Source organism: Lampetra fluviatilis, chromosome 33 (genome assembly GCF_964198595.1).
Source record: "Lampetra fluviatilis chromosome 33, kcLamFluv1.1, whole genome shotgun sequence".
Taxonomy (NCBI): domain Eukaryota; kingdom Metazoa; phylum Chordata; class Hyperoartia; order Petromyzontiformes; family Petromyzontidae; genus Lampetra; species Lampetra fluviatilis.
Window position 1 is genome coordinate 11927376 of NC_136307.1, and position 24414 is coordinate 11951789.

Here is a 24414-nt window from a genome sequence, read left to right on the forward strand (position 1 = left end):
AGACACAGGGAGACAGAGAGACACAGGGAGACAGAGAGACACAGGGAGACAGAGAGACACAGGGAGACAGAGACACAGGGAGACAGAGAGACACAGGGAGACAGAGAGACACAGGGAGACAGAGAGACACAGGGAGACAGAGAGACACAGGGAGACAGAGAGACACAGGGAGACAGAGAGACACAGGGAGACAGAGAGACACAGGGAAACAGGGAGACACAGGGAGACAGAGAGACACAGGGAGACAGAGAGACACAGGGAGACAGAGAGACACAGGGAGACAGAGAGACACAGGGAGACAGAGAGAGACAGGGAGACACAGGGAGATACAGGGAGACAGAGAGACACAGGGAGACAGAGAGACACAGGGAGACAGAGAGACACAGGGAGACAGAGAGACACAGGGAGACAGAGAGACACAGGGAGACAGAGAGACACAGGGAGACAGAGAGACACAGGGAGACAGAGATAGACAGGGAGACAGAGAGACACAGGGAGACAGAGAGACACAGGGAGACAGAGAGACACAGGGAGACAGAGACACAGGGAGACAGAGAGACACAGGGAGACAGAGAAAGACAGGGAGACAGAGAGACACAGGGAGACAGAGAGACACAGGGAGACAGAGAGACACAGGGAGACAGAGAGACACAGGGAGACAGAGAGACACAGGGAGACAGAGAGACACAGGGAGACAGAGAGACACAAGGAGACAGAGAGACACAGGAAGACAGAGAGACACAGGGAGACAGAGAGACACAGGGAGACAGAGAGACACAGGGAGACAGAGAGACACAGGGAGACAGAGAGACACAGGGAGACAGAGAGAGACAGGGAGACAGAGAGACACAGGGAGACAGAGAGACACAGGGAGACAGAGAGACACAGGGAGACAGAGAGACACAGGGATACAGAGAGACACAGGGATACAGAGAGACACAGGGAGACAGAGAGACACATGGAGACAGAGAGACACAGGGAGACAGAGAGACACAGGGATACAGAGAGACACAGGGAGACAGAGAGACACAGGGAGACAGAGAGACACAGGGAGACAGAGAGACACAGGGAGACAGAGAGACACAGGGAGACAGAGAGACACAGGGAGATAGAGAGACAGAGAGACACAGGGAGACAGAGAGACACAGGGAGATAGAGAGACACAGGGAGACAGAGAGACACAGAGAGACACAGGGAGACAGGATGAGGAGTGTGACCCTCCTGCCCGGGGAATCCAAAAAAACAGGGAGCGACGCTTTACGGCAGCGCCGCTGCTGAGTGGATCTACTTTACGGCAGCGCCGCTGCTGCTATGTGGATCTCCTTTACGGCAGCGCTGCTGCTGCTGAGTGGATCTTCTTTACGGCAGCGCTTCTGCTGCTGAGTGGATCTACTTTACGGCAGCGCTTCTGCTGCTGAGTGGATCTACTTTACGGCAGCGTTTCTGCTGCTGGGTAGATCTACCTTACGGCGCTCGCGGAGGTGTCGTGAAGCGGCGCGTCCCGCGTCTCCCCCGGCCCCCCATTCCGCTCGCTCCGCGTGCCCCGGGGCCCCCCGTGGCCCCCCCCGCCAGCCATGTGGTCGTTCTTCTCGCGGGACCCCGCCAAGGACTTCCCCTTCGAGGTCGGGGATCGCGTGGAGGCGCTGCAGGGCCGGTGCATGTGGGGCCTGCACCAGGGCAAGCGTAAGGTGAGCGCGGTGACGTGGCGCGGATGTGGGGGTGGCACCAGGAGGGGGGGCACTGTGGGGAGATGTGGGGGGCACGGGAGGGAGATGTGTGGGGCACGGGGGGGAGATGTGGGGGGCACGGGGGGTGGGGGGTATGGGGGGGTACGGGGGGGGCACGGGGGAGGGAGATGTGGGGGGCACGCGGGGGGAGATGTGGGGGGCACGCGGGGGGAGATGTGGGGGGCACGCGGGGGGGAGATGTGGGGGAGATGTGGGGGGCACGCGGGGGAGATGTGGGGGGCACGCGGGGGAGATGTGGGGGGCACGCGGGGGAGATGTGGGGGGCACGCGGGGGAGATGTGGGGGGCAAGGGAGGGAGATGTGGGGGGCACGGGGGGGGAGATGTGGGGGGCACGGAGGGGGAGATGTGGGGGGCACGCGGGGGGAGATGTGGGGGGCACGCGGGGGGGAGATGTGGGGGGCACGCGGGGGGGAGATGTGGGGGGCACGGTGGGGAGATGTGGGGGGCACGGGGGGGGAGATGTGGGGGGCACGCGGGGGAGATGTGGGGGGCACGCGGGGGAGATGTGGGGGGCACGGGGGGGAGATGTGGGGGGCACGGGGGGGAGATGTGGGGGGCACGCGGGGGAGATGTAGGGGGCACGGGGGGTGGGGGGCACGGGGGAGTGGGGGGAACGGGGGGGGGAGGTGTGGGGGGCACGGGGGGGAGATGTGGGGGGCACGGGGGGGGGAGATGTGGGGGGCACGGGGGGGAGATGCTGGGGGATGATGTGGGGGGCACGGGGGGGGGTGGGGGGCACGGGGGGGGTAGATGTGGGGGGGCACGGGGGGAGATGTGGGGGGCACGGGGGGGAGATGGTGACACAGGGAGCTGGCGACTGAGCATCATTCGAGGGCGTTGTCATTCCAAGGGCTCTCATGGGGACCTGTGATCTGGACTCGATGAGAACCCAACCTGAGCTTTGCCTGGCCGTGTTCATCTGCCTGATGGAGCTGTACACCTGCTGTGTGTGATCCCCTGTCTGTGCCGTGCCGTGTGTCCCGTGCGTGTGTGCCGTGCATGCCACGCGTGCTGTGTGTGCCGTGCGTGCCGTGGGTGCTGTGTGTCCCGTTCTGTGTGTGCTGTGTGTGCTGTGCGTTCTGTGTGTGTCATGCGTGCCGTGCTTGCCATGCTGTGTTTCTCGTGTCATGCGTGCTGTGTGTGCTGCTCGGACCACGCAGGCCGGCAGTGACCCCGTGTCCATCTTCGTCTTCGACATCCGCGCTGGCGCCGAGGCGCAGGCCGCCGTGGCGAGGGCCTCGCTCAAGCGGCTCAAGACCATGAGGCACCCGAACATTCTGAGCTTCATCGACGCACTCGAGGTGCGCCCCGCGCTTCGCTCGGTCCCCCCACGCAAAACACCCCATGAGATCCCTGGCCCTGTGAGGTCCCCACCCCCAGTGGCATCATCAATAACTCGTGGTGGCGAACCGTGTGGTCTGTGTCTGCTGTACGGTGCATGCGATGTGTGTGATGTGTGTTATGGTTTGTACGGCATGTACGGTGTGTGTGTAATGGTATGTGTGTGTGCACGGTGTGCGTGCACGTTGTGTGTGCACGGTGTGTATATGGTGTGCGCGTGTGTGTGTGCACGGTGTGTGTATACGGTGTGTGTGTGTGTATGGTGTGTGCACGGTGTGTGTGTGTGCGGTGTGTGTGCGGTGTGTGCACGGTGTGTGTACGGTGTGTGTGTATATGGTGTGTTTGTGTGTGTGTGTGCGGTGTGTGTCTGTGTGTGTGCGGTGTGTGTGTGTGCACGGTGTGTGTCTGTATGTACGGTGTGTGTATATGGTGTGTATGTGTCTGTGTGTGCGGTGATGCCGGGTGCAGACTGACAAGTGCCTCTACCTGGTCACGGAGCCCGTGGTGCCCCTGGAGGTTCATCTGAGCAGCGAGCGCGGCACCAGCGGGGACCTCAACGCCAACGCCGTTTCCTGGGGCCTGCACCAGATCGTGGTGCGGCACCCAGAGCACAGCACACACACAGTGCACACACAGCACACACACACAGCACACACACAGCACACACACAGCACACACACAGTGCACACACAGCACACACACAGCACACACACAGCACACACACAGCGCACACACAGTGCACACACAGCGCACACACAGCGCACACACAGCACACACACAGCGCACACACAGCGCACACACAGTGCACACACAGCACACGCACAGCACACGCACAGCACACGCACAGCACACACACAGCACACACACACACACAGCACACACACAGCACACACACAGCACACGCACACAGCACACACACAGCACACACAAAGCAGGCAGCACACACACACAGCACACACACAGCACACACAGCACACAGCAGGCAGTACACACACATCACACACACAGTACACACACAGCACACACACAGCAGGCAGCACACACATAGCAGAGAGAACACACACAGCAGAGAGAACACACACAGCACACACACAGCAGGCAGCACACACACAGCAGGCAGCACACACACAGCACACACACAGCACACACACAGCACACACACAGCAGAGAGAACACACACAGCACACACACAGCAGGCAGCACACACACAGCAGGCAGCACACACACAGCACACACACAGCACACACACAGCACACACACAGCACACACACAGCACACACAAAGCACACACAGCACACACACAGCAGGGAGAACACACACCACACGGAACAGAGCACGCACTTGACCCGGCCAATAGCTGCGCTCCATGATCCTAGCGGGCTGCCCGTGCCGCCCTCCCCTCCGCGCAGAAAGCCCTGAGCTTCCTCGTCAACGACTGCAACCTCGTGCACAACAACGTGGGCGTGGCGGCCGTCTTTGTGGACCCCGCGGGCGAGTGGAAGCTGGGCGGCCTGGACTACGTGTGCGCGGCGGGCGACGCGAACGGCGGTGGAGGGTCAACTCCCCCTGCCAAGGCCCTGCCGGCGCTGGAGAAGTACGACCCCCCCGAGCGGGCCGAGAATCCGCGCGCTCGCCAGGCCGCCGCCGAGAAGTGGTGCGTGGACAGAATGGGGGAGGGGGGGCGAGCATCGGGGCCGTACGCACAGGGACTTTGATTTTGTGTGCATACGCAATATGAGGAGCGGTTGTGTAGCGGTTAGCACGCTGCGCTATGAACCCGGCGACCCGGGTTCGATTTCCGCTCACGGCCAACACCAGTGACGATTATCTGAACCGGTCCTGGGCCTCTAGGTCTACTCAGCCTCAAATGAGTACCTGGTGCGGTGTGTAAACATCGCTACTTGGGAGACAAAGACGACCGGGCGTGGTGCTGGCCACTCACCCCCTCGTGTGCCATTCCTGCCTTCATAGGTGCTCGCTAACAGCACTTGCCCCAACAGTTTGTTAAGGCTATACAGGGAATCTTTGTATTTGTGTGTGCCTCCAGGTCAGGAGACATGTGGGGTCTGGGCTGCCTGGTCTGGGAGGTGTTCAATGGCCCGCTGCCCAGACCATCATCTTTAAAGGCACTGGGGAAGGTGAGCGAGTGGAGGTGGTGGGGCCGGGGGCCATCGCGCTCCGTTGTATTTAAGCACGCGCGCGATGCACGCTGTAGCAATTTAGTTATTTGCAAGGTCACGTGATTGAGTAATTGGATGAAGTGCCGAGGGGGAGTGAACAGCTGCTGGCGGTGTGTGTGTGTGCATGTGTGCCTGTGCGTTTGTTTGGAGTGGTAGTGTAGCGGTTAGCGCACTGCGCTACTCATCTGGCGACCGTAGTTCGATTCCCACTCATGACCAACACCAGTGACGATTATCTGGACCGGTCCTGGGCCTCCCCTAGGTCGACTCAGCCTCATGAGTACCTGGTGCGGTGTGTAAACATTCTCCCGAGGGAGACAAAGACGGCTGGGCGTGTTCTCCACCCACCTTCTCGCGTGCCATGCCAGCCTTCAGAGGTGCTCGCTAACAGCAACAGTCTGTTACGGCTGTACGGGACGATGTTTGTTGGGAGTGGTGTGGCAGTTGTTATGACAGTGCGCTTTGAATCTGGCGACCCGATGCTTGCTCACAACCAATAACATTGGCAGCGAATCTCAGCTGGTCCTGGGCCTCCCCTAGGTAGATCAGCCTTAAAACAATACCAAGCGCTATGTTTAAACATTGCCACTAGGGAGACAAAGGGCAGCCAGGTGAGGTTCTGGCCACAGTCTCCCCTCGTGTGCCGTGCTGGCCTTAATAGGTGCTCGCTAACACCACTTGCCCCAGCAGTCTGTTAAGGTTATATTGGGAATCTTTATCATGTGTGTGAATGTATTATTTAACGTTTGTGTCATTGTGCGTGAACGTGTGTGTGTGAATACGAGAGTGTGTCTTCTTACTTGCGTGTGATTCCACGCTCGTGATCGTGTGAACGTTTGATCGCGTGTGCGATCTATTGTGAGATCATGTGATCACGCGTACAATCATCGCTTGTGCGACCGGGTCGCGATCAAGCATATTATCGTCACGCCTGTGTTCGTGCGATCGCGCGTTTGCGGCCTTCCCAGATCCCGCAGTCCCTCGTGCCGCACTACTGCGAACTGGTGGGTGCCAACCCGCGCCTGCGCCCCAACCCCGCGCGCTTCCTGCTCAGCTGCCGGGCGCCCGGGGGCTTCATGCACAACGGCTTTGTGGATACGAGCCTCTTCCTCGAGGAGATCCAGGTGCGGCCGCACGCCCGACCGCATGAGGGCCGGTGAAGGACGGCTCTCCTATCACGTGCTATTTGCGTTCCTGAAGAAACACCGCATTATGGAAAAATCGCGTTATGATAACCATTGAGTCAATGGGAATTAAGGCGTGACTGATATTTTTCGTGTTAATTTGTTATATTGTTGTTGGATTTTTCGTGTTCTTGAATGATTGCATTTTAGTTGGATAGCATAATTTAATTAAATATGAACATGAAATTTGTGAAAAAATGCATGTTACAGTGTTAGTCGCTAAGCAATAGAAAACGTAGCTTTGGAGGGTGAAGAGAGAAAACGATGAAGGGTGTGAAGTGACTCGCTGAACAGCCTTCAATGATAACATATTCTTAGATTTAAAACAATGTAACCAGAAGAAATATTTTTGAAATGTAAATAAACTTACATTAAAAAAATGTACACTTACCACCGGAAGATAAGGTGGCTGCTTGAGACGAGTCGGGTAAAGCACAGTCGATTCATTTTTGGATCGATTCTACGAGTCGTGGAATTGACAATCGAATCCAGTTCAATCTCGCCAACGATCAAACTGGTTGGCACGCGCAGGAAGTTGCAGGGCTTCACCTTTACCCGCTCCAGGCCGATTGGGTCGCGGGCGAACCTACGCACAACGTCGTGACGGTGGGATCCGCCGTGTCCGCCGTTCTGTCCCCGCGTGCAGATCAAGGACGCGGCGGAGAAGCAGGAATTCTTTGGAACGCTGAGCGATCACCTGGACGGTTTCCCGGACGAGTACTGCCGGCGCCGCATCCTGCCGCAGCTGCTCACCGCATTCGAGTTTGGCGGCGCCGGCGCCGTGGTGCTCACGCCGCTCTTCAAGGTGCGGGGTGGCGCCAGCGCCTGCGGGGACGGTGCGGCCGGGTGCACCGCCGCCCCCTCGCGCGTCGCCATCGCCGCTTTTCGTAGGTGCTCGATAGCGGCACTTAATAGGTGCTCGCTGACAACAGTCGGACGGCTCCATGAGGCATGTCTGTGTTTTTGTGTGTGTGCACAATATGCGGAGCGGTGGTGTCGCGGTTAGCACGCTGCGCGATGAACCCAGCGACCCGAGGTCGACACCAGTGACGATTATCTTAACTGGTCCTGGGCTTCCCCTAGGTCAGCGCAGCCTCAAATGAGTACCTGGTGCGGTGTGTAAACATCGCCACTAGGGAGACAAAGGTGGCTGGGCGTGGTGCTGGCCACCCACCCCCTTGTGTGCCCTGCCGGCCTTCATAGGTGCTCGCTAACAACACTTGCTTCTACAGTCTGTTAAGGCTATACGGGGGATCTTTGTTATACAACACAATGTGTATTTAAATAGTGCCTCAATGTGTTTACGCACACACGCACACACGCACGCACGCGCGCGTGCGTGTGTGTGTGAGTGGGGAGCAGTGGTGTATTGGTGAATTGGGTATCTCACTGTACTACAAACCCAGTGACCTGAATTCGATTCCCGCTTATGGCCTATATTGGTGATGAAAATTGTAACCGGTCCTGGGCCTCTGCTAGGTCGACTCAGCCTTAAAACATCGGCACTGGGGAGCTGAAGGCGGCCGTTCGTGGTGTTGGCCAGATCACCCCCTAATTGCGCCGTACCAGCCTTTGTAGGTGCTCACTGACAGCATTTGCCCCAACAGCATGTGCAGGCTGCACGGGGGACCTTTGTCTTTGTGCGATTTACCCACGCACAGATCGGGAAGCTGTTGAGCACCGAGGAGTACCAGCAGAAGATCATCCCGGTGCTCGTCAAGATGTTCTCCTCCACGGACCGCGCCACTCGCATCAAGCTGCTGCAGCAGGTGCTGGGGCACGCACGCATGCACACACGTACACACACACGCACGCACAGCTGCACACACACACGTGCACGCACACACACACACGCACGCACTCACACACGCACTCACACACGCACGCACACTACATGCACACACGCACGCACGCACACACACGCACAGCCACGCCGGACGGCGCCACGCGTGGGCACAACCGCACACGCGTGGCCAGAGCCGCGGGTCCTTGTGCGCCTCCGGCGCACAAGGCGGCCCGACGCGTCTGCCGATCGCCCTTCGGAGAGCCGTTTCCGCGTGCCGCCTGTAGATTCCGTGCCCCTCCCCCCACCGTTTGTGGTCCCATCACGCCAGCATCTGTCCTCGCCGTCGTGTTGGTCACCCGCGCTCGCACTCTTGTTATCTCAGCTGCTAAGGCCCATTGAGCCGAGCAGCATCGTTACAAGGACGACCGCGGCCCAAGACCAAGTCACGGGACATTGCAGGGTAGGAAGTGGGCGAGCTCACCGGAGCAAAAACAACAACCGTTATTGACTTGCGTAGAGGGCCTGATGCATCGGTGCTCATTGGATGCATTCATTTATTTTTGTAATTAAATATTTCACCGAGAAAATCACTAGAGGTGGAACATCTCATTTATGCTGGGACTCTGGGTGCCGATTCAGGCACACGCAGCAAACACGTGAAGACACCGTGTATGTATATACACACACACACGTTGAATCTACAACCTCTACAGTTTGCATTTGTACAGTCATTGTAGAGTGAATACCACATTTATACACTGTTATCCGAACCAAGTCACACACACTGATAAGCACGTGAATGATTCGTTGATACACACCACCAGTTCATTTAGAATACACTCCCTCCAGATGTAACTGCTGCAGACGTTACATGCATGCGTATTTACAGCAGATAAGAGGCACACGAGCTCGCACACACACGCAAAAATCATACAGTGTGCCCACACACACACACTCGCATAGCCGCACACACACAGCTGTTCACGGCGCCGTGTCATCCCCCACTCCCCCCCCCCCCGCTGCCGTGTGGTCCAGGTCGCCACAAAATCTGTTTATGCTATCCCCCCTGCATTGGGTAAACGGGCCGGAGGTCTGTTTACATTGATGCGGTCCGCTCTAAACATTTACTGCACGTCACAACAACTGCCCTGCCCGTGATTTGCAGCACTTTTAATGGTGCGCCTCCCTTCCCCCGACTTCCGTGTGCCGGTGCGTCGCACACGCGCGTGTGTGTCTGCGTGCGCGTCTGCGCGTGGGGAGCGGTGGCGCAGCGGTTAGCGCGCTGTGCTATGAACTCGCCGCCCCGAGTTCGATTCCCGCTCGCGGACAACGCCAGTGACGATTATCTAAACTGGTTCTGGGCATCACCTCGGTCGACTCGGCCTCAAATGAGTGCGTGGCGCGGTGTGCGTTCTCCTTCTAGCGTGTGGCAAGTGTACGTCAATTAGTTTAGTCTAAGCGTGCAGGTTTAAGTTTGCCAGCCATGTCACGCGATCTGCGGGAGTAGCGCGACGACCGCTGTCCGGTCCACGGGTGGCGAGCGAGCCGAGTAGAATGATGCCATCATTCACCGCGCTGCAGTCCGCCTGTACTGAGGGGGGGCACCGGTCATGTCCTGGTTGTGGAAGATGCGTGCGCAGCAGCGAGCGGTCGCCACTCTCAAGCGGTTGATGATGGGGCCACCGCAGTTGTTCTTGGCAGAACAGAGCCGGGCGGGGCGGTGGTGGGGGCCCTCGGCGTTCGCCAGCGGTCTTCGGTTGACGCTGCTTCATCTCGCGCGGCGATCCCAGACTGGTTCCCGGGGTCTTGGACGAGTTCGTGGAGGGTCGAGCAGGTGTTAGTGTAACAGAAGGCCGATGCGTTCTCCAGGCGGTTTGATATCGTGGCACGTTGGCCCGAACAGGGAGCCACTCGGTGTCGGTGCATTTCAGTTCTCCCGTTGTTGTCCGGCGGATGCTGTTCATCTGGACGTCCAATTTCTCTGTGTGGGCGCCGGATGCCCGGACTGGCACACAAATACTCGGCCGCGTGGGTGGCCGTGTGCATTGAATATCAGCACTGGGGAGCCTGGTGTGGTGCTGGCCACACCACTCCTTTGCAGGCCAGGTCAGCCTTCACAGGCGCTCTCCAAGAGCACTTGCCCCAGCAGGCTGTGAAGACTATAGGGGAATCTTTGTCTCTGTGTGCGCGCGTGCCGAGGTGGGGGTGGTGGTGAGCTTGGCGCGTGGCCGTGTGGGATGCGTGGCGCTTGTTAATCTGCGGAGGAGCTCGTTTGAAGTTCAGTTGAGGGGTGGGGGGGGGTGCGGGAGGCTGACACCCAAACACGAGTGGCGGCCGTGAGGCACGCAGCTGCCAGGAGTCCAGGAGCGACACCTCCTTCCTGCCCCCTCCTTCCTGCCCCCTCCTTCCTGCGCCCCTCCCCCTTCTTCCCCTGCCACGAGCAGCTGACCCGAGGCAGCAGCTGAGACGATGTAGTCTCAGCCCAACAGCTGCGTCTCGTACGCTGCACGGCCGCCCATTAGCCCAGCCTTTGCACACCACACGAAGCGGAACTACTTCTATATGGCTCCAAAAGCTCGTCCGCCGCGGAGGTGGAGCGACGAAATCGGCTCGCGAGCTGGCGACAGACGAACTGTTAACGTCGCAGGGCCGTCGTGAGAAATGGTGACGGCTTGAGGGAAACTTTAATCCATCAGTGGGTCGAGCATGACTGATGACAATGACGATCTTGATGACTCTCGTGGCTTTGCGACTGCCTCTCAGATGCCCCTCTCCCAGTGTCTGCCTCATGGTGTGTCCCTCCTCCCGGTGCCACTGATGCGGGAGGTGCGTGAATGCGAGTGCCGTTGAGGAGCCCGTGACGCCCCCTGGGTGCCCGTGCGCGCAGATGGAGATGTTCATCCCATACCTGACGGACACCACCGTCAACTCGCAGATCTTCCCCCACGTCGCCCACGGCTTCCTCGACTCTAACCCGGCCATCCGCGAGCAGACGGTCAAGGTGAGCCCCCAGTCCTGCGCACCCCACCTCGCCCCCCCTCGCCACCCCTCGCCCCCCCCCCCCTTGCCCCCCCTCGCTCCCCCCTCGCCACCCCCCGACTACACCGCTGTGGCGCTACCAGCACAAAATGCTCACACAGCAGGAATCTCGATTTTCGTGTCTGCGTGCGTGCTGTCCGTGCGTTTCTGTGTGCTCGTGTTTGTGTGGCGTGTGTGTGCATGCATGCGAGCGTGTGTCTGTGTAAGAGGATGTGTGCTCGTGTGTGTTTGCGTGATGGCAAGGATCACGAATGTTGACGTAGACGAGCGTGTTTACGTGTGTGCGCGTGTGTGTATGTGGTCGTGCTGGTGCGTGTTTAAGTGATGATCGTCTATATCGATGAGCCTGAAGACTGAGCCCGTGCGTGTGCTCGCGTGCCTGTACGCGCGTGTCTGTACGCGTGCAGTCGATGCTGCTTCTTGCGCCCAAGCTGAACGAGAACAACCTGAACGTGGAGCTCATGAAGCACTTCGCTCGGCTCCAGGCCAAGGACGAGCAGGGCCCCATCCGCTGCAACACCACCGTGTGCCTGGGCAAGATCGCGCCGTGCCTCTCCCCCACCGTGAGCGAGGGGCCCCTCCCCTCCCGAGACACGCTGACGGGAATTCCTCCCCCACCCCGTCCCGGGCATAGCCCCCCCCCCACCCCCCAGCACATCCTCCATTCTAGCCGCCACGCCGAGGTGTAAAATCAAAGGCGTGGATCACTTCCCCCGGGGTTCCTCGCGTTTGGAGCGGAAGCGCGAGCCTCTCGGGGTGGGGGGGTGGGGGGGGGGCGCTCAAGGCAGCTTTGCAGGCCGCTTGCCGTGCCGTTCGGAGGCGTTCGTGACTCGGGGAGTACGACGCTCGTTCGTTCGCTCGCTCGTGCATTGGTGCCGAACCGGCGGTGCTCGCTGCTGCTGCTGCTGCTCGTAAGCTGCACTGCTGCGTCTTTCACGGTCTCCTCGGTTCAGGTAAAGGTGCAGACTTGCGATTGCTCGCTCGTCCCACTGCTCCAATAGAGGGAGATGTTGAGAGTCCCTCGAGAGAAAGAGAGGGTATTTTTGGGATAATCTTCCACACTTTACCCCACCGCACCTCACCTGCAAAGTGACAAATTGTGGTGAACCCACTGAAACTGGATTGCAGGTCCAATGTACGAAGCATTACACCACTCCCCAGTCTCTTTCAGTTCCCTTTAAAATGGGTCGCTCATTGGCTTTGGCTGAACAGCTTGTAAATTAAACAGACGTATGCGTTGTGTGTGTTGTTTTTGTCGTGGTTGACGCAGCACGCTACGAACCCGGCATTCCGAGTTCAATTCCTGGTCATGACCAATAACCGTGGTAAATATTTGAACCAATCCTGACTCGGCCTCAAATGAATACATGGTGGTGTGGTGTGTAGACATCGGCATTGGAAAGACGGCCGGGCGTGGTGCTGGCCACTAACCCCCTAATGCACGTGCTCCAACCGTCTGTTAACGGCTACACGTGGGATCTCTGTGTTTGTGCGTGTGCCCAGACGCGCCAGCGCGTGCTGACCTCGGCGTTCTCCCGCGCCACCAAGGACCCGTTCCCGCCGTCGCGCGCCGCCGGCGTTCTGGGCTTTGCGGCGACGCACAACTTCTACCCCCTGAGCGAGTGCGCCGCGCGCATCCTGCCCACGCTGTGCGCCCTCTCCATCGACCCCGACCGCAACGTGCGCGACCAGGTGAGGCCACGGGCCGCACAGATGCTCGCACACGGAAGGGTGGGCAGCGGAGTGTGTGGGTGAGTGAGTGATCAGCTGGGTAAGTCAGTGAGCAATCAGCTGGGTGTGTGTGTGAGGGAGTGATCAGCTGGATGAGTAAGTGATTCGCTGGGTGTGTTAGTGAATCATCAGTTGGCTGTGTAAGTGAGTGATCAACTTGGTGTGTGAGTTATTAGCTGGGTGTGTGAGTGAATCATCAGTTGGGTAATGGAGTGAGTGAGTGATCAACTGGGAGTGTGAGAGTGATCAGATGGGTGTGTGAATTATGAGCTGGGTGTGTGAGTGAGTGATCAGATGGGTGTGTGAGTGATCAGATGGGTGTGTGAGTGATCAGACGGGTGTGTGAGTGATCAGATGGGTGTGTGAGTGAACAGATGGGTGTGTGAGTTATGAGCTGGGTGTGTGAGTGAGTGATCAGATGGGTGTGTGAGTGGTCAGATGGGTGTGTGAGTGATCAGATGGGTGTGTGTGAACAGATGGGTGTGTGAGTGATCAGATGGGTGTTTGTGAACAGATGGGTGTGTGAGTTATGAGCTGGGTGTGTGAGTGAGTGATCAGATGGGTGTGTGAGTGATCAGATGGGTGTGTGTGAACAGATGGGTGTGTGAGTTATGAGCTGGGTGTGTGAGTGAGTGATCAGATGGGTGTGTGAGTGATCAGATGGGTGTGTGAGTGATCAGATGGGTGTGTGAGTTATTAGCTGGGTGTGTGAGTGAATCATCAGTTGGGTAATGGAGTGAGTGAGTGAGTGATCAACTGGGTGTGTGAGAGTGATCAGATGGGTGTGTGAGTTAAGAGCTGGGTGTGTGAGTGAGTGATCAGCTGGATGTGTGAGTGATCAGATGGGTGTGTGAGTGATCAGATGGGTATGTGAGTGATCAGATGGGTGTGGGAGTGAACAGATGAGTGTGTGAGTTATGAGCTGGGTGTGTGAGTGAGTGATCAGATGGGTGTGTGAGTGATCAGATGGGTGTGTGAGTGATCAGATGGGTGTGTGAGTGATCAGATGGGTGTGTGAGTGAACAGATGGGTGTGTGAGTTATGAGCTGGGTGTGTGAGTGAATCATCAGTTGGGTAATGGAGTGAGTGAGTCATCAACTGGGTGTGTGAGAGTGATCAGATGGGTGTGTGAGTTAAGAGCTGGGTGTGTGAGTGAGTGATCAGCTGGATGTGTGAGTATCAGATGGGTGTGTGAGTGATCAGATGGGTGTGTGAGTGAACAGATGGGTGTGTGAGTTATGAGCTGGGTGTGTGAGTGAGTGATCAGATGGGTGTGTGAGTGATCAGATGGGGGTGTGAGTGATCAGATGGGTGTGTGAGTGAAAGTCTGGCTGAGTGAGTGATCATTTGGGTGAGCGATTGAACGTCTCGGTGTGTGGGTGAGTGAACAGTTGGATGATTGAATGAGTGAGCAATTCCTGTGTTTGAACATCTAAGTGTGAGTGAAAGGCTGTGTGTGTGTGGGTGAGAGTGAATTTCGGCTGTCCATTCGTATATGCATGTGCGCTATGAACCCGGCGCCCCGAGTGCAATTCCCTCTCATGGCCAACATGGCCAGCACCAATGACGATTATCTCAAATGAGTACCTGGTGCGGTGTGTAAACATCGCCACTGGGGAGACAAAGGCAGCTCAACATGGTCCTGGCCACAACCCACCCCATCGTGTGCCATGCTGGCCTCTCATAGGTGCTCGCTAACAGCACTTGCCCCAAATGTCTCGTAAGGCTATGCGGGGGGGGATCTTTGTCTTTGGACAGGTCTTCAAGGCAGTGAAGTGCTTCTTGGGGAAGCTGGAGACGTTATCGGAAGACTCGAGCAAGCAGGCTGAGCTGGGTAGGTCATCCCCTCCGCGCCCCCTGACCCCACGCTCACCCTCGCCTACCTGTGGGCTATGGCTCTCACCAGGTGAGGGGTCCCGTGAGCCCCCCCCCAGGATGACGTCGTGGTGTTTGAGGGGTTCGGAGGCCATGACTGGACAGGAGCAACGAAGGAGAGGGAGGAATTGGAGAGAGCGGCGGGGGGGAGACCTTGTCCAGCAGTGAACATACCACGCTGACAACAACGACAGCAGAGTGTGCGAGCATCACTCAAAGGCTAAAAGTTTCAAGCAGCACCACTGAGGTTGCAACGAAGAGCCGACGCATTTCTTAAAGCGAGTGGCAAGAGCTCTTGTACCGATTCATAAATTGGTCATCGGGAAACATTTTAAAAGTTTAATTCTCATAAGGCGTAAAGTAATGTGTAACAGCGTCTGGGGCAGAGACAATGGGAGGAGAGCTTTGCGATGATTGGGAGCTGATCGCGGTAAGTGGCGACCTCTGACACTTGACCCCGATGCTACCCCCTTGCCCCCACCACCCCCCTCCCCCCAGAGAAGGATGTACACGCAGGAGTGGGTGGGGGGGCCAGGGGTCCCGATGGGAGCCTGGCGGGTGGAGGGTGGGCGGGTTGGGCCGTGACGGGTGTGACCTCGCTCACCTCCAAGCTCATCCGCTCGGGCCCCACCGGTCCCGCAGAGCAGCCGCCCTCCTCCGAGCACGGACAGCCGGCGGCCACGCCGACACAGCCGCCAGTCGCCGCGGCAGCCCCCGCCGCCGCCGGCGTGGCCGGTGCAGACGGTAACGCGTCCTTCTCGCGCCCCCCCCCCCCGCACCGTCACTCGCTCTGCTCCGGCGTCGGTTGCGGCCGTGCGCTCACCGTTTAGCGCGAGGCCGCGTCGCTCACTCGCGTTGGTCGTGACCGCTGTGCAGCGCGGGACAAAGTGGAGAGGACACGAGGAGGCGGAGCGGTGCCTCGCGCAGCAGAGGCTTCCCGGGCAGAGGAGGAGGAAGAGGAGCACGAGGTGGAAGAGGAGGAGGAGCAGCAGGAGGAGGAGGGAGGGTGGGATGACGACGGGGACTGGGGCAGCCTGGAGGTGCCTGCTCCCCACCTCAACCACCAGCGCCAGTCACTTGTTGTGGACGTCGCCGACTCGGCGCTGAACCCGACGAGAGCTTGAACCTGACGGAGGTGTGTGGGTTCCCCCGCCCCCACCCCCCCCGTGTGTCGCCTACGTGCACAGGAGCAATCGCAGTCGGCGAGCCGCGCAGCCGCAGAGAAGGACAGGCAGACGGACAAGACTCTGAACCCCATGAAGGTGCTGTGAGGACGTCCCACTCGCTCGCTCGCTCATGCTCCGTGTGAACCACATCCTGTGAATGTATTGACGGGCAAAGTTAAAAGCTAAAGGAGCAGCACTCCAATTTCCCTCACGCCACTACTGGCAGAATGCCTCCAGCAGAGGGAGCTCTAGAGCCCTTCCGAAGGGTAGTGTATTTGGCCTACTCTTCCATGCTGGCCAGACATCTCAGAAGAGGTGGCAGTAGCTACACTTCACCCCACCACACGAAATCTGCTGAAAGACTATCTGTGGTGGTATGCATACGCACAGCTGGGTAGACAGAGGTGGAGGGATTTAAGAAACTTGTACCATCCCTTTAACTGCCATGCCTTGAGATCAAACCAGCGACCTCTGGATACCAAGTCTAGTGGTGTGCTGCGAACCATTGCACCGTGGCAGCTTCATGTTTACTGGATATGAATGTGAAATGCTATCGAAGCTTCTAGAACTTTTGTAGGGTTTCTCCCTTCCACGCACTTGCTCTGTAGCGGAGTCCCCAGTCTGCCTCTTATATTCCCAGCTCTGAGGCTCGCATTGTCCGAAGTCGCAGCTCGTACACGCAATTGTCTTGAAGTGCAACCTCAGAATCAGAATTCTGATTCCCAGCCCTGAGGCTCGCATTGTCTGAGGGCACAGCTGACTCATGCTGTTGGATTCATGTGCAACCTGGGGTGGAGCTCCCACTTACCCCCTCACTCTTTACTCTTTATAGTATCAGGGTGATTGATGATCGAGCACTCACCTCGTCACTCCAGTCACCCGCTCACTCACCGAACCACTCACCTACTCACCCACTCACCTATTCACTCACTCAGTCACTCACCCAACCACTCACCTACTCACCCACTCACCTATTCACTCAGTCACTCGCTCACTCACCCAACCACTCACCTACTCACCCACTCACCTATTCACTCAGTCACTCGCTCACTCACCCAACCACTCACCCACTCACCTATTCACTCAGTCACTCGCTCACTCACCCAACCACTCACCTACTCACCCACTCACATATTCACTCAGTCACTCGCTCACTCACCCGACCACTCAACTACTCACCCACTCACCCAACCACTCACCTACTCACCCACTCACCCAACCACTCACCTATTCACCTATTCACTCCAGTCACTCGCTCACTCACCCAACCACTCACCTCCTCACCCACTCACCTATTCACTCAGTCACTCGCTCAATCACCCAACCACTCACCCACTCACCTATTCACTCAGTCACCCGCTCACTCACCCAACCACTCACCTACTCACCCATTCACTTATTCACTCAGTCACTCGCTCACTCACCCAAACACTCATCTACTCACAGCATATATACAGGAGGTTGTGAGTGCGACCCCGATCCTGATGCCTATGTATTTGGAGTCTGCGTGTCTCTCTCTCTCTGTCTCATCGTGGTCGCGTGGATTGTTTTCCGGGTCCTTCGGTTTTTTTCCTTCGCATTTACAATCAACATCACGCGTTTAGAGTATTTTGTTGCTATACACATTCCTCACGATAAGCAACTTCATTGAGCGAGCATTTGTGGCCAGGGTCGCTTCTGAAAAAGAGCTGCATCGCTCAGTGAGCCTTACCTGGCAAAATAAAAATAGTAAAAATCAATAGTAAATCTATCACCCGCTCACCCTATCACGAACTCAACTCACCTGCTCACCCACCCACCACACTGCAGGTTACAACAGCACACTCACTCAAACTATCAGCCACTTACCCACTCACTCACCTACTCACCCACCCACCACACTGCAGGTTACAACAGCACACTCACTCAAACTATCAGCCACTTACCCACTCACTCACCTACTCACCCACCCACCACACTGCAGGTTACTACAGTACACTCACTCAAACTATCAGCCACTTACCCACTCACTCACCTACTCACCCACTCACTACACTGCAGGTTACAACAGCACACTCACTCAAACTATCAGCCACTTACCCACTCACTCACCTACTCACCCACCCACCACACTGCAGGTTACAACAGCACACTCACTCAAACTATCAGCCACTTACCCACTCACTCACCTACTCACCCACTCACTACACTGCAGGTTACAACAGCACACTCACTCAAACTATCAGCCACTTACCCACTCACTCACCTACTCACCCACCCACCACACTGCAGGTTACAACAGCACACTCACTCAAACTATCAGCCACTTACCCACTCACTCACCTACTCACCCACCCACCACACTGCAGGTTACAACAGCACACTCACTCAAACTATCAGCCACTTACCCACTCACTCACCTACTCACCCACTCACTACACTGCAGGTTACAACAGCACACTCACTCAAACTATCAGCCACTTACCCACTCACTCACCTACTCACCCACCCACCACACTGCAGGTTACAACAGCACACTCACTCAAACTATCAGCCACTTACCCACTCACTCACCTACTCACCCACTCACTACACTGCAGGTTACAACAGCACACTCACTCAAACTATCAGCCACTTACCCACTCACTCACCTACTCACCCACCCACCACACTGCAGGTTACAACAGCACACTCACTCAAACTATCAGCCACTTACCCACTCACTCACCTACTCACCCACTCACCACACTGCAGGTTACTACAGCACACTCACTCACCTACTCACCCACTCACTACACTGCAGGTTACAACAGCACACTCACTCACCTACTCACCCACCCACCACACTGCAGGTTACTACAGCACACTCACTCACCTACTCACCCACTCACTACACTGCAGGTTACAACAGTACACTCACTCACCTACTCACCCACCCACCACACTGCAGGTTACTACAGCACACTCACTCAAACTATCAGCCACTTACCCACTCACTCACCTACTCACCCACTCACCACACTGCAGGTTACTACAGCACACTCACTCAAACTATCAGCCACTTACCCACTCACTCACCTACTCACCCACCCACCACACTGCAGGTTACTACAGAACACTCACTCAAACTATCAGCCACTTACCCACTCACTCACCTACTCACCCACTCACCACACTGCAGGTTACTACAGCACACTCACTCACCTACTCACCCACTCACCACACTGCAGGTTACTACAGTACACTCACTCAAACTATCAGCCACTTACCCACTCACTCACCTACTCACCCACTCACCACACTGCAGGTTACTACAGTACACTCACTCACCTACTCACCCACTCACCACACTGCAGGTTTAAATTGCAAACATTTTCCAGTTGTTGCTCGTGGAGTTTTTTATTTAAATACTAATAGCAGCCTCATTGGGCACTGAAACAGTGTCCTGGGCAGTATGAGGACCATTGATGATATTTTTAGTTTTAAATGTTTTTACTTAAATTATTTTAATGGCATATTTATGTTGTTTGTCTCTTAACTGTGATTCTTCAATATGTTATTGTTCGGTTTAATGTTACGCCAGCAACACTTAGTCTGTGCTCTCCAGTTTCCGAGGTGGAAAGTAGTGGGATTAGTTTTTCCAATTCCCGGCCAGCTGGCTCAACAACTTAATAAACAAACAACACTCAAACTATCGCACACTCACCCACTCACCGACTCACCAAACTGCAGGTTACAAGAACACACTCAAACTATCGCACACTCACCCACCCACTCGCTCACCCACTCACCAACTCGCCAAACTGCAGGTTACAATAACACACTCAAACTATCGCACACTCACCCACTCACTCACCTACTTACCCACTCAACATATTGCAGGTTATAACAACAACACACTCATTCAGTCTATCGCACACTCACCCACTCAGTAACTCACCTACACACTCACTCGCCTACTCACCAACTCAACACACTGGATGATGGAACAACAACACAGTCACTCAAACTATCGCACACTCACCCACTCACTTACTCGCCTACTCACCCACTCGCCACACTGCAGGTTACAACAACACACACAAACTATTGCACGCTCACCCACGCACTAATTGAATCGGCACTAAAAGGGGTCATTGCACCATTTCATATTTGGGGGCTTCTGAAGCAGTGATAAATCGGCACGTTTGTTCACATGACGACTTTATTAATTGTCTGTGTCAGGTGGTGGAGGCGGTACGACACGCATTTCACTTGCATAATCTGACTTCCAAAATAATCAATTGCCAATCGGAAACTGCGTTTAAACAAAAATGTTAAATATCTGCGTGGATTGTGAAGCGCCGGACGTCGTGTGCGTCCGTCAGATGGCCCCGAGCCGGCCGCCCGCCGCCTCCTCCAGGTGGGACGATGCCTGGGGGGAGGAGGCGTCTTGGGGTCGCCCCGCGGGGGCTGCGGAGAAGCGGACGGCAGTAGCGGCTCAAGCTCAGCAGGGACGCGACCTGGAGGAGTGGGCCAACGACTGGGGGGAGGAGACCGCGTCGAGCCGCGCCACGGGGAAAGGGGCCGCCGCCAAAGACGCCGCCGACGACGTGAAGCCAGCGAGTGCCTATGACTGGGAGGGCACCGCCCCGCGCACGCAGGTACGGGGCGCGCGCGGGCACAGCGCACCACGCACCTACAGCCTATGACCACATCACTGTTGCATGCGCCTGACCTTCTTCAGGTTGGAGAAGACCTCTTTTGGCATCCTCTGGTTTAACACCGTTTGAGACGAGGCTCCAAAGAAAGCTGTATCTGGTGTGGACCAATCAGTCTCAAAGACAATGCATATATTATCAGAGTATGTTTTTTGTTTGCATTCTGACCACAAGTATTGTGGTTAATGCAGACATGATTCCTTGTGAAAGGTTTCACCTGTTTTGTTGCCAGCAAAAATGGGAAAACCTATTCTCATATTTTGGTACTGCCAAAGGAGGTCCCATGATTCTAGATTTGAAGCTTTCGTGACTGCAAGGAATCATATTCTTAGGTTTTTTTCGGTAAAGTCACATAGGTAAAACATCAAAATTAATGAAAATAAAATAAAATAAAAACTAAAATCACGACGTTTCGGAGGCAACACAAGTCTCCGTCATCAGGTGGGACCGTCACAGCCAGATTAGCTGCTTGCGCACAATCGCTTCCACGCCGTCGCCCACCCTTTTGGCCCCGCCCCCCCTCCCTCCCGATACGTTCCATTCATTGGCTACCATATTCTGATGAGCTCCCCCCTCCCTCTCCTCCCCCCTCAACTCGCTTTTAAGGGATTACATCTTGAATCATTGCCTCACTTGATGCAGCTAATCTGGCTGTGACGGTCCCACCTGATGACGGAGACTTGTGTTGCCTCCGAAACGTCGTGATTTTTGTTTTTATTTTATTTTCATTAATTTTGATGTTTTACCTACGTGACTTTACCGAAAAAACCTAAGAATATAAGGTCCCATGATGCAGCAATGGACCTGTGTGGAGCTTTACACGTTACCTCCCAACTTGAAGCCAGGCCTCAAAACACCGCACGTGACACTGAATTGAATTGGCCAATCATCATAATGTAGGACTCTCGTGAAAAAGAGTCCTGAGACTCAGTGAGTCTTTCCAGGGTGAAGGGCCATCATCATTATTATTATTATTCTTAAAGCACTTTGGTACATTACAAGGGTATAGCACATGTAGATATGGTGCAAGTGGATATGGCATAGCAAGGTTTGGCATACAAGATGGCGGCACACGTGGTCGTGACACGCACGGCAGCGATGGGGCATTGAGAGCAGATGCGTGATGTGTGCAGGACGCAGGAGGGGGCGGCTGGGATCTGGAAGGAAATTGGGAATCCCTGGAGCCGAGTGCAGGTAACACGCACGCCTCGGTGTGCACTGCTCAACGACCACACCGTACTGCATTGTGCAAACACAACACTTTTACCAGAGCACACCACCCCACCCAAACATGACACACTCGCAGAGCACACCACACCGCACCGCTCACGCGCACTCGACGGGAATTGTTTGAGCCCAGCTTATCTTCGCTAGTCCTCCCGGCCCTCTGTGCTCCACTCTGGGGTGGTGACAGTGCGCGATCCGGAGCCAGGTCGGCATGGTTCCGGTTTGCATCGGGGAGGGGAGGTTGCTGTCGTGACGACCGTGTTCGATTCCCGCACGCAGCCGCGAATCCAGCCGAGGAAGCGCGCAAGAAGCGGGAGGAGCGGCGGCAGCAGAGGCAGCAGGAGCTGGAGGCCAAGCGGGCCGAGCGCCGGGCCGCCAAGGGGCCGCTGCGCCTCGGGGTCCGCAAGCTCGACTAGCGCGCTCAACCTGGAGACGGCCCCTGCTGGCCGAGGAAGCCTCGCGCGCAACACCGGCACCTTGGGGACACCGAGAAACCACTTCCCGGAATCCCGGAACCCTGGAATGCCAGAACCCCGGAGCGCCGGTGGACTTGGCACTCCAGTGACAGTGCGTGTCAGGAGCTCTAAGGGAGCACGGACCTGGGGATGCTAAATGTGCGATGCGTGTGGTGGTTGTGAGGTATTTTATGTTTTACTTAAATTCCAAAGTGGGCGATGAGAAGAGCTCGGAGGATGTGTAGTGGCCGTCACGGCCACGCGGCCAATTTTGTTTGCCTTTTGTTGTCCGTGCCTGTAATCTCTTGTATATTGCGATATCTCTGTAAATTAGCACGACGGCATTTTAAAAAGAAAACAAAGCAGAACCACGAGTGCTGTACGGCATGTGTCCTCGGCGATGTGCAATACAGCGAGACGGCCCGCGGTGGCTCGCCGTTAAAGCGTGCAGCCGCCTGGCGTCGTCATATTGTGTGTGGATTCTTCTAGTGGGGTGCCGGTATCAGCCGTGTTGGTAGCGCTGGTGTTGGTAATGTTGGTAGTGGTGTTTGCGGTGCGAGTGGTGTTGGTAGTGATAGACGGGCATGGCTGGGTCATGTAGCCTGCATGCCCAGCCATCGCATGCCTAAACAGTTTGTGTTCGGCCGGATAGAGGGGGCTAAATGGGCGTGGCACGGGCTAGAGAAGAGATGGAGTTATGTGGTACAAGAAGATTTGGAGCTGAGTGGACTTGCCGAACACTGGTACAAGCGGTATCAAGATCGGCCTCTATGGAAGAGGCTCTTGAAAGATGCTACTGAGCAATTGGAGGAAGTTGCCCTCCAACAACAACGTAGGGCAGAGGAGCGATGCTCACAACAACAAGCAGAGTGCCAGGCAGCTAAAATTCAGCAAGTTGGCACAGTCGGGGGCACAGCTGGTGCATTTGCCAGACATCTCAGTCAGTCAACCTATGGCACCTGGGTGTGTACTGTGACCTATCACGTAGTCTCAAAGTTGGTAATTTTACCACCACTTAGTGGCGAATGGTGGCTGTTGTTTTTCGTGTGGTGGTGGTGTTTGCAGTGGTGTTGGTGGCGTGAGTGGTGTTGATGATTAGTTGGGAGTGGTGGCGCAGTGGTTAGCATGCTAGGCTACAAATGTCTGACCCGGTTTCAATTTCTGCTCACGAGCAATCAAAGTGGCGAACATTTGAACCGGGTCTGGGCCTCTCCTAAATTGACTCGGCATTAAAATAAGTACATGGTGCGGTGTGTAAACATCTGCACTGGGGAGACAAAGGCAACCAGCTATGGTCATGGCCACCCACCCCTTCGTGTGCAGTCTGTTGAGGCTAAACGGGGGATTTTTGTCCCAGGTACCTTCAGCACGGTCAGGTGAAGTTGACCCAGTAGGCAAGCTAGGCGAGCTGTAGGTTCTGCTTTGATGGTAGACCTAATTTTGCCGATACTCTTAGAAAACGGCGACCACTGCTTATTGAGGAAGAGCGGTGCTACTGGCATCGGCTGAGTGGGAGGTCGGGGTCATGGAAAACGACCTCAGCCAATGGCACTCGGTTCAAGTGTGAGCGAAAGATTGGGTCTGGACAAGTAAACACCAGTGTTTGAGCGAGTGGTGGTGTGTGTTAATATCAGCAGCGGGCATGGTATTGGCCACCCACCCCCTCACACACTGTGCTGGCCTTCATTGGCGTTTGCAAACAGCACTTGCCTCAACTAGCTCTTAAAAGCTATACGGGGGATTTTTTGTTGGTAGTTTAATTTTTGTTGGTCGTGTTGGTGGTGCGAGTGTTGTTGGTGAAAAAGTCGTTGCCCGCTATGAGTGACCGGCTGAACTCCCATGTGTTGAAGTATGGAAAGGTGTTCCAGAGTCTGAGACCCAAGAAAAGCACCGGGCAGAGATGATCTCCCAAGCGAACGGCTGAGGGTGGAATTTGTGTGCAGACTGCTCTCTATATGACATAATTATAACAGTCTGGATGCCGAGGGGAAATGGGCGAGGT

General features: G+C 56.2%; 1 protein-coding gene across 2 annotated transcripts; it reads left to right on the top strand.

Moving 5' to 3' along the window:
* Window positions 1-1458: 1458 nt before the first annotated feature.
* SCYL1 (SCY1 like pseudokinase 1) lies at window positions 1459-22851 on the top strand. 2 transcript variants are annotated; one of them, XM_078872144.1, is made up of 18 exons: window positions 1459-1688; window positions 2910-3050; window positions 3559-3684; window positions 4500-4744; window positions 5138-5228; window positions 6239-6394; window positions 7101-7259; window positions 8116-8223; window positions 11128-11241; window positions 11687-11842; window positions 12783-12971; window positions 14769-14844; window positions 15384-15629; window positions 15762-15925; window positions 16073-16147; window positions 20398-20673; window positions 21864-21924; window positions 22237-22851. In XM_078872144.1, exons 1-18 carry the CDS (start codon window positions 1575-1577, stop codon window positions 22371-22373), a joined length of 2634 nt encoding a protein of 877 aa, XP_078728270.1. In that variant the 5' UTR covers window positions 1459-1574; the 3' UTR covers window positions 22374-22851. The 2 variants fall into 2 exon arrangements, with proteins under 2 accessions (XP_078728270.1, XP_078728271.1); XM_078872145.1 differs by having other exon boundaries at window positions 15762-15833; window positions 16071-16147.
* The last annotated feature ends 1563 nt before the right edge of the window (window positions 22852-24414 follow it).

What these genes read in the sequence shown, in the direction of transcription:
- SCYL1 (XM_078872144.1), top strand. Translation starts at nt 1,575, where the DNA reads ATGTGGTCGTTCTTCTCGCGGGACCCCGCCAAGGACTTCCCCTTCGAG. An exon ending in GAGCAAGCAGGCTGAGCTGG is followed by an intron (nt 14,845 to 15,383) that starts GTAGGTCATCCC and finishes CCCTCCCCCCAG; the next exon opens with AGAAGGATGTACACGCAGGA. An exon ending in CGGCGTGGCCGGTGCAGACG is followed by an intron (nt 15,630 to 15,761) that starts GTAACGCGTCCT and finishes ACCGCTGTGCAG; the next exon opens with CGCGGGACAAAGTGGAGAGG.